At 34.9% G+C, this 10144-nt stretch overlaps 1 protein-coding gene across 1 annotated transcript; it reads left to right on the top strand.

Moving 5' to 3' along the window:
- The first annotated feature begins 1312 nt into the window (after positions 1-1312).
- On the top strand, positions 1313-8373 carry LOC113223059 (UDP-glucuronosyltransferase 2B4). The gene is made up of 4 exons (XM_026452647.1): positions 1313-1441; positions 4169-4256; positions 5431-5650; positions 8097-8373. Exons 1-4 carry the CDS (start codon positions 1313-1315, stop codon positions 8371-8373), a joined length of 714 nt encoding a protein of 237 aa, XP_026308432.1.
- Positions 8374-10144: the final 1771 nt, after the last annotated feature.

Raw genomic sequence — 10144 nt, 5'->3', positions numbered from 1 at the left:
ATAAGTTACATCAAATGTGGCTACAGGTAACTGCAATCACACACAATACCTGGGTATCCCATGTATTATCTGGAACAGTACTACAGTGACTCTGACATCGTTAACACTAATATCTTAACATTGAAAGTCATATTTTAAAAAATACTCAGCCATATGTGGTCTGCAAATAAACATTTGGATTTTTTTTCTTTGTTTTGTAAAGAACACTTAAGGGAAAGTTTAACCCCAATGATTACATCTGAAATTATTTAACTTTAAAAATTGGCATAATTGGGGAACACAAGTCAGAATGATTCTCAATAAACTCCAGCCAAGCGTGTTTTCACCAAAATGTGTATGTGGTGTGAGTGAGCTACTCAAGAAAGTGACCAAATCTCTTCTGCAGAAAGGCCTGGCAGTCTCTCCCATTCTGGTGCAAGTGTTGCTGCCTCTGAGACACAGCAAAGAGATGACGAGAGTTCCTCACATGCAGTTATAAATAGCACATCAATTTAACAGTGTGATTTCAGGGCAATAGGTGTTCCAGCTAAACAATAACATGAAAAATATGATCATTCAACTATCTAACTATATACTGTACAATTCTGTATTATATATGAGACTCTTAGAATTAATTCATAGAAATTCCAAACCACAATGGCAGACTCCACAAAGTCAGTGATTCTTAACCATCACTTTTTACAGTTACTTTTTTTTTCTTTTTTGAAAGAAGGACTGGAAAACTCTGACAAACTTTAAGTGACGTGTAAAGGATTATAGCAAGATAAATGTAGATTTACACAATCCCAGCTGTGAGTAACTTTTCCTCAGTGCTCAGTCAGGGAAGTCAACCACTAATGAATTCCAACTAAAATAATTCTGTAGAAAACCTGCCTAAAATAAACATATGTGATTTAGCAGAACAACAATATACCATTAAAGCCAAGTGGTGCCACTTTAAAGCACCTACATTAGTACTTATAATATTATAAATGAAGAGTTTGGGTATCTCCGCAAATACTATGTGATAGCTCTATTTCATTTGTCTCTTTCACACACACACACACACACACACGCACACACACACACATGCATACACACATATTTATACAAATACCCTTAACAGAAGCATCCTATCTAATATTAAACTTATTGCAAAAAAAAAAAAAAAAAAAAAAAAACTGAGTAATCGAGTCAGTCAAAAAACATCCTTTACTCCAATAATTCCTGATAATAGTTGATTTTCTCTTTTTAGTTTTTATACCAATTTTTTCACAGTGCTTGCTGTGCTGATAATCTATTATGATAGAACACATTCTTTTTTTCATAGGAAATGGAAGAGTTTGTCCAGAGCTCTGGAGAAAATGGTATTGTGGTGTTTTCTCTGGGGTCGATGGTCAGTAACATGTCAGAAGAAAGGGCCAATGTAATTGCATCAGCCCTTGCCAAGATCCCACAAAAGGTAAGATAAAATGTCTTAATGTTGTGAAAAACTGCTGAAAGAGGCTGTTAAAGTTTGTAAAGAAACCAATTGTAGAAACTTCCTGCCTATAAACTTAGCTATTGGGAAAGCACTAATTATCTCAGATATTAATTCAAAATCAAAAATATATATGGAAGATGCTAAAATAATACAGAGTGTTTTTCATTAGTAATTAATATGGCATTAACATTGTGATCAGGAATAAATATAATTAAGAGTTGCAGATAAAGCTTTAGTATTATCATGATATTGGTGTCAGGTTTGTGCTATCACCAAATTTTGCCCCTGTGATTTGATCCTTTTGTTTAAGATTTCCTGAGGGCGTTGTACACCCTACAGACGTTAGAAAACATAACATTTTGGTAACTTCACTAGAGCAGTAACAATAGCAGGTATTTAAAAACTCTGACATGCATCATGCAGTTTAGTGTTGCCATGTTATCCAGCCTCATATACTACCTATACATTTTGGAGTAGGCCTATTTGTGTGATATTCAGGGTACTATTCAGAGAAAGGACGGCCTAAGCTGTCAGACAACTAACATAAGGACCCACACAGCCAGGCAAATCTGGAGAAAGAGAAAAAGCAGCCTGCCTTGCTGGACTGGGCCCAGCAAATGTCTGAAGTAGGAAGATGAAAGGGAAAGGGTGGAGATGGATCCTGCTCTGAGGGTGGACCCTGTGTAGTATAAAATGTGGCCCCACAAAGATGCTGCACTGTGAGATTAACAACTCCTCCCAATGGAGGAAGCCGAAGGAAATATAGGAAGGACTCAAGCAGAAGGAAGCCAGGCGGGGGACCAGGTTCAGATGCCGCCTCCATAGAACATAGTAGGAACATATTTTCTTTTATATAGAATAAAATGTGTATTTGCAATTACTTTTTAGTTCCCTGTCTGACATAGCCTTCTTGTAATGACCTATGCTAATATTTTGCCAAAAACTCAAAGTTACTTTAACACTGATGTAACAAATAGAACTTAAAACACTGTAAATTATTTTTTAATTTATAAGGATTCCTCAGGGTTTCCAAAATTAGTAATGTAAACATAAAAATGTCTTGGCTATAGCAGAACATATTAATCACTGTTGTCAACATTTTGTAGCACACTGTTTAAGTGTTAGCAATCAGTTGACCAAAATTCAGCAAAATACAATTTTGAATTTATTTAAGAGTTGTATTTTTATTTGTGGTCCAATAGGTTCCTCATTTCTGTGTTGAAAAAATATCCAACATTAGCGATACTGAGAATACTCTGAATTTGTGTCAAAAGCTATCACTTGAAATTTTTCTTGGAAGTAGTGCTTGATGATTTGTAATTTCAAAGAAGTTATACATGCTACCTTTGCAGCATTAATTAACTTCTTCCAGGTGGCTTAGTTTATAGACTTGTATTTTTATCAATCAAAGGCAACAAACTGTATTAAAATAATTTATAGACATGTAGATATAAGTGAACTACTTCCCATATTACTCAGAAATATTAATATTAAATTTGGTAGATGAAATTAATATTAAATTTGGTAGATGAAAACTCATAAAATATATAACACAAAATAAGCATATAGGTCATTAGTAAGTTGTTACTGCTTTTTCACACTAGAATGATGACTACCTAAAAATTTTAATGCATATGATTACCAAAATTTTTTATCTTTTTAAAATTAAATTTTGTTTGTTAACTTTTAATTTCAGGGTAAATGGGATGTTTGTTACATAGGTAAACTTATATCTTGGGCGTTTGTTGTACAGACTGTTTTGTCATGCAAGTAGGAAGTCTAATACCTTTTAGTTATTTTTCCTGATCCTTTCTCTCCTCCCAACCCCCACCCCCCAATAAGTCCCAGCATATGTTGTTCCTCTCTATATGTTCATGCGTTCTCATCTTTTAGCTTCCACTTGTAAGTGGGGGCATGAGGTGTTTGGATTTCTGTTCCTGTGTTTATTTGCTAAGGATAATGTACAGCAACTCATTTATGTTCCTGCAAAAGACATGATCTTGTTCTTTTCTATGGCTACATAATATTTCACTGTGTACATATACCACATTTTCTTTATTCAATCCATCATTGATGGGCATTTAGATTGATTTCGTGTCTTTGCTAGGATGAATAGTGCTGTAATTAACATACATGTGCATATTCCAATTTATAGTCCTTTGGATACATACCCAGTAATAGGATTGCTGGGTTGAATAGTATTTCTGCCTCTAGGATTTTGAGGAATCGTCACCCTGTCTTCCACAATGGTTGAACTTACACATCCTCCTGCAGAGTATAAGCATTTCTTTTTCTATACAACATCGCCAGCATCTGTTATTTTTTGAGTTTTTTATAATGGCCATTCTGACTGATGTAAGATGGTGTCTCTTTGTGGTTTTGATAAGTGATGTTAAGCTTTTTTTCATGTAGAGGTTTACCCCATATAGGTTTTCTTTTGAAAAGTGTAACAACTTTTTAAACACTTGAACTTTTCATTGATAATCTTATTTGTCTAAGCTGCTATTTTGAAAAAACATGATTTCCTTATATACCTAACTAATTACAAAAATAAGGAAATGAAACGTGAGTATTCTGTTTACATCAGTCTGAGTAGTTCTTGTTACTTAACATCCCTTGTTCTCATTGTTAATCTCTTTAGAGTTCTAACATTCTATAACTTTTGGGCTCCTCTCATGGAATAAGATATTTTCTTCACTGTAACAGGTTCTGTGGAGATTTGATGGGAATAAACCAGATGCCTTAGGACTCAATACTCAGCTGTACAAGTGGCTACCCCAGAATGACCTTCTTGGTAAGTCTCTGGAGAACAAATATTGAATATATTAGTAACAGATTATTAGAATGTTAATAGTCATTATGAAACAAGCCTATTGAACATTTGTTATGGAAAAACTTAAAAATAAAATGAAACTTCTCTATATTTATTTTCCAGTCCTAGGGTGAAAAGAATAAACAATAATTGCTGTCGTTTTATGATAGGCACCCACATTCTTTATGATCAGAGTATCTTTATTTCAGGTGTTATTTCCTCTCAGAATTGTTCTGGCACTTCCTGGGTTGTCTTCCTTTCTCATATTTCTACAACTTTACTTTCCTCTTCTCTAGGGTTATTTCATATGTCATATGTCACTAAAAATAACAGTTCTTCTGCTACCACCAGGGACACTGCATTTTGTGTAGGATTAAATCCCTAATCTTAATCAAAAATTGTTGACACATTTCATAATGAAGTGTGACCTGTCCTTCCTCAATTCTAGCACCACCATCACCTCACTGCCTGCTGCCTTGCACACCCCACATATCATACTCCATGACTGTACTTAAGAGAACACATTCTGGCTGGACAAAGGTGGCTCACGCCTGTAATCCTAGCACTTTGGGAGGCTGACATGGGCAGATTGACTGAACTTAGGAGTTCGAGACCATCCTGGGCAACATGGTGAAACTCAGTCTCTATTAAAGGCAAAAAATTAATGGGGCATGGTGGTTTCCCTGTAGTCCCTGCTACTCAGAAGGCTGAGTAGGAGAATTGCCTGAACCTGGGAGGTGGAGGTTGCAGTGATCCGAGATTGCACCACTGCACTCCAGCCTGGGTGACAGAGAGAGACTCTGTCTCCATTAAAAAAACAAACAAACAAACAAAAAATGAGAACACATTCTTACATGCCCATCCCTTTTCTGTGCTTTTGTCTTTTTTGCACATTATATTTCCTTGTCCAAATTTCACTTGTTGTTAGTTCAACTGGTAATATTGTATTAATTTTTTCAGTCTGAAGTTAAACACACCACATAGCCTTCACTTACATCTCCAGCAGAATTAGGTGCTCCTTCCTCTGAAGTCTGAAAAGCAATTTCATTTCAATTCAGTGTGTTATCAAGGAAACACTGTCACACTCAGATTCTTCCATTGTGCATTTCTCATTTTATTCCTATGAATGATTTTGCTAAAATTCCTTCAATCCTAGGTCATCCCAAAACCAGAGCTTTTATAACACATGGTGGAGCCAATGGCATCTACGAGGCGATCTACCATGGAATCCCTATGGTGGGCGTTCCATTGTTTGCAGATCAACCTGATAACATTGCACACATGAAGGCCAAGGGCGCAGCTATTAGTTTGGACTTCAACACAATGTCGAGTACAGACTTACTCAATGCACTGAAGACAGTAATAAATGATCCTTTGTGAGTATAACTTTTTTTTTTACTCGGTGGTATTTTTAGATCGGTTCTCTTGTCAATAGTGAGTATGACTTTTATCCTTTATATAGAGACTGATTTTGAAAGCATTTAAATGATTTAAACAACCTGCAATCTGCTTTTATTGTTGAGTGGTTATTTAAAAATTTTATTTGAACCACATACATTTAACGAATAACCAATTATTGAAATAATTTTCTACACAAAACTAATTTTAAAGTGATATAGATAAGAAGACATATCAAAATAAATGTGACATAATCAATCCACAGTAGAAAGGAAGGATAAACTTGAAGTCATATAATAAAATACTTTAATTCGATATCTAATATGTCTCAAAGTATATCTGTTTTCTCACAGAAAAATTTATTTTTATCATTATTGTAACAGACTTGATAATTAAATTTAATTTCCACAGCAGAAAACCGACCTACTTAAAGTATAAAATCTAAATGTATTTAGTATGCTTGCAGTCATGAAGCCATCACCATTATATCATTTTAGAACATTTTTATCAACATAAAAGAAACCATAATGGTATAGAAGTCACTTACCATGACCCCTTAGCCCTAGGCTAACACCAATTTTCTTTCCTTCTCTATATTCTCTCTACATATTTCATATAAATTGAATCATACAACTTATTATGTTGTAAAAATGATTTATTTCACCAAGTACAATTTTTGTTGTTTTTATGGTTTTTAGCTTTATTTATGTTGTGTGTATTCACATTTCATTTCTTTTTACAGCAATATATTTTATAATATGGATATTCCATATTTTATTTATCTCTATCATGATCTGAAAGATAGGTAAATTGGTATCTTCACTTCAAAATATTGTTTACGATGATCTTACATTTTTGAGCTGTTTCACTTAGTGTGTGTACAATTATTTTATGTGTTTTATACTTAAATATGTATTTTAGAAGACATATGATGTATTTTAAGATACTAAGTGTCAAATAATTTCAAAATAAGCACACAAAATACAGGAAATCCTAGGGGCTCTATCATAGAGTGGCCAGGGAAAGCCTGTCTTATTGGTAACATTTAGAGGGTTGCCTCAAAAAGAGATGGAAGCATGGCTTGGGTTGTTGCAAGAAAGAGTATTCCAAACGTGGATAGAGGGACACAATGTGTAAGGTGCTAAGATGGGAACGAACAAAAATATAAGGTCAAAGTCCCTAGAAGACCTACTGTGCATGGGAAAGTGTTTGGAGAAGAGCTTGCCAGTGTCTGATAATGGAGGATCCTGAGAACCATATAACAGAGTTGGATTTTATTCTTGATATGATGAAAAGTCAGGCAAAACTCTTGACCAAGACGGTGTCATAATCTGACTTTAATTTCAAAAAAGAAATCATTCTGGTTACTGGGTGGGCAACAGTAGGACACAAAAGATTAGAATAGAAGCAGAGCTAATGGCTATGAGGCATTTCACCCACATAACACAATTCATCTTTAGAAACTTAAGGATGATAATTCTCAAATTGTATTTTAAGTATATATCTTTCACCACTTAAAATGGCTCATGATGCTGAGCATGATTTTGAATGCCTGGTTGAGGCCCAGAGGAGCATAATTGGATATTTCATAACACAAAGGATAAATGCTTAAGCGATGGGTACCCTTTTCTTCATGATGTGATTATTTCACATAACAGCTTGTATCAAAACATCTCATGTACCTCATAAATATATACACCTACTATGTACTCAAAAAAACTAAAAATAAAAAAAAATAAAATTGCTCATATGTTCTCTGCCTCAAATAAGTAACTTTCTCACCTGAACTTCCATTTTTACTTTAAAAATATTTGTCAATTCTGAAAAGTAATTTAAAAGGCAAACTTTCTATGATGACTCAAATTAAAATACACAAATTCTATGTCAATTCTATTACATTTACATTGAATCATATGACACTTTACAAATATTTCATGGACTTGATATGCTCAAGCAAATTAACTTACTTTATTTTTTATATTTATTTGTTTATTTTTTGAGAGGGAGTCTCACTCACTCACAGCTGATTTGTTTAAGTACTTTGTAGACTGTGTATGTTAATCTTTTGTGGTATGTGTAGTGTGTGAAGATTTTCTCTAACTCTTTTTTGAGAGTGCAGTGGTGCAATTGTGGCTCACTGCAACCTCCCTCTCTTGGGTCCAAGTGATTCTCCTGCCTCAGCCTCCCAAGTAGCTGGGACTACAGGTGTGTGCCACCTCACCTGGGTAAATTTTGTTTTTGTTTTTGTTTCTGAATTTTTATTGGAGACAAGGTTTCTTCGTGTTAGCCAGGATGGTCTTGATCTCCTGACCTTGTGATTCACCTGCCTCAACCTCCCAAAGTACTGGGATTACAGGTGTGAGCCACTGTGCCTGGCCAAATTAACTTACTTTCAATGTTGATACCTTTATGTTTATCATTTAGATATAAAGAGAATGCTATGAAATTATCAAGAATTCATCATGATCAACCAGTGAAGCCCCTGGATCGAGCAGTCTTCTGGATTGAATTTGTTATGCGCCATAAAGGAGCCAAACACCTTCGGGTTGCAGCCCATGACCTCACCTGGTTCCAGTACCACTCTTTGGATGTGATTGGGTTCCTGCTGGCCTGTGTGGCTACTGTGATATTTATCATCACAAAATGTCTGCTTTGTGTCTGGAAGTTTGTTAGAACAGGAGAGAAGGGAAAAAGAGATTAATTACATCTGAAGCTGGAAGCTGGGAAACCTGATAAATGAGATTTCTTCAGTTTACTACAACAAGTATAGGTTGTGATACAAGACTCTTTTCTTCTTGTGACAAACATCTTTCAAAACTTACCTTGTCAAGTCAAAAATTTTTTTTCAGATATTTAGTACCTGTTTAACTATTAGAAATATTTCACTTCAAGGAGGAAAACATTAGGGAAAACAAAAATGATATAAAGCCAAATGAGCTTATATTGAAATTTATTGAGCTTGTATTGAAATTTATTGTTCTCATTCACAGTTTATATGAAACAAATTGTTAAGCTTAACTACATGTCAACATTGTACATGTAAACAAGAACATTAAGAAGTGCACTGACAGTATCAGTACTATTTTGCACATACTCGGCATGCTTTGGATTCATTTCATGCAGGATTGTGTTGTTTTGACTGTCTCTGAGGAAACTATTAAATAATTAGATTGTATAAAAAGTCTCTGTCTTCCTGTTGATATTTTGAGATGAGTAGTGCTGCTTACCTTTTATTGTGCATCCAGCTTCATTGTCACTTTTTTTGCTAAAAGCTTTGATAAAAAATGCTTACCTTTTTAGAGTTTTGGTCACTTCCCAGTGGAAAGTATGTGAAATTAGAAATATAGCAACTCATACCTAATTTCTACTACAAAACAAACTAATTTTACAATGTGTTTGGTTTTTTGAGCCAATTCTATTTTTCTGATCATTTAAAAATATTCATCTTTTTAAATTCTTTTTTGTTTTAGTTATTCAAAAGTTTTTGGGTGAAAGTTTGTCTTTGGTTACATCTATAAGTTCTTCAGTGGTGATTTTTCAGATTTTGATGCACCCATTACTCAAACAATATACACTGTACCCAATGTGCAGTGTTTTTTTTTTTTTTTTGAGATGGAGTCTTGCTCTGTCGCCCCGGCTGGAGTGCAGTGGCCGGATCTCAGCTCACTGCAAGCTCCGCCTCCCGGGTTCACGCCATTCTCCTGTCTCAGCCTCCCGAGTAGCTGGGACTACAGGCGCCCACCTCGTCGCCCGGCTAGTTTTTTTGTATTTTCTATTAGAGACGGGGTTTCACCGTATTAGCCAGGATGGTCTCGATCTCCTGACCTCGTTCACCCCCCTCCTACCTTTCCTTCTGAGTTCCGGGAGCCCATTATATCATTCTTATGCCTTTGTGTCCTAATAGCTTCAGTCCCACTTATAAGTGAGAGCATACGTTGTTTGGTTTTATATTCCTGAATTACTTCACTTAGAATAATGGTCTCCAACTGCATCCAGGTTTATTTTGTCTCTTTTGATGGCTGAGTAGTATTCCATTATACATATGGATGTATGGATAAAGTAATGGGTGGATAAAGTCAATGTGATATATATACATATATTATATATACATACATATATATAATATATACATAGTATATATATGTATGTGTATGCAAACACATACACACGTATGTTTATCTCACATTTTCTTTATCCACCTATTGGTTGATGGGAATCTAGGATGGTTCAACAGTTTTGCAATTGTGAATTGTGCTGCTATAAACGTGTGTATATGGGTTTTTCTCATATAATGAATTATTTTCCTCTGGATAGATGTCCAGCAGTGGAAATGCAGGATCAAATGGCAGTTCTACTTTTAGTTATTTAAGGGATATCTGTATTGTTTGCCATAGTGGTTGTACTAGTTTTCTTTTCCACCAGTAGTGTAAATGTGTTCCCTTATTAGCACCATGCCAACATCTACTATTTTT

Source organism: Piliocolobus tephrosceles, unplaced genomic scaffold (genome assembly GCF_002776525.5).
Source record: "Piliocolobus tephrosceles isolate RC106 unplaced genomic scaffold, ASM277652v3 unscaffolded_38322, whole genome shotgun sequence".
Classification (NCBI taxonomy): Eukaryota; Metazoa; Chordata; class Mammalia; order Primates; family Cercopithecidae; genus Piliocolobus; species Piliocolobus tephrosceles.
Note: the sequence above shows the minus strand (reverse complement) of the source record. Positions and strands in the feature narration are given on the sequence as shown.

Bases quoted from the DNA above. Each gene is read 5' to 3' on its own strand.
- LOC113223059 (XM_026452647.1), top strand. From the start codon at position 1,313: ATGGAAGAGTTTGTCCAGAGCTCTGGAGAAAATGGTATTGTGGTGTTT. The intron at 1,442-4,168 runs GTAAGATAAAAT...TCACTGTAACAG, and splicing joins TTGCCAAGATCCCACAAAAG to GTTCTGTGGAGATTTGATGG. The intron at 5,651-8,096 runs GTGAGTATAACT...TTTATCATTTAG, and splicing joins ACAGTAATAAATGATCCTTT to ATATAAAGAGAATGCTATGA.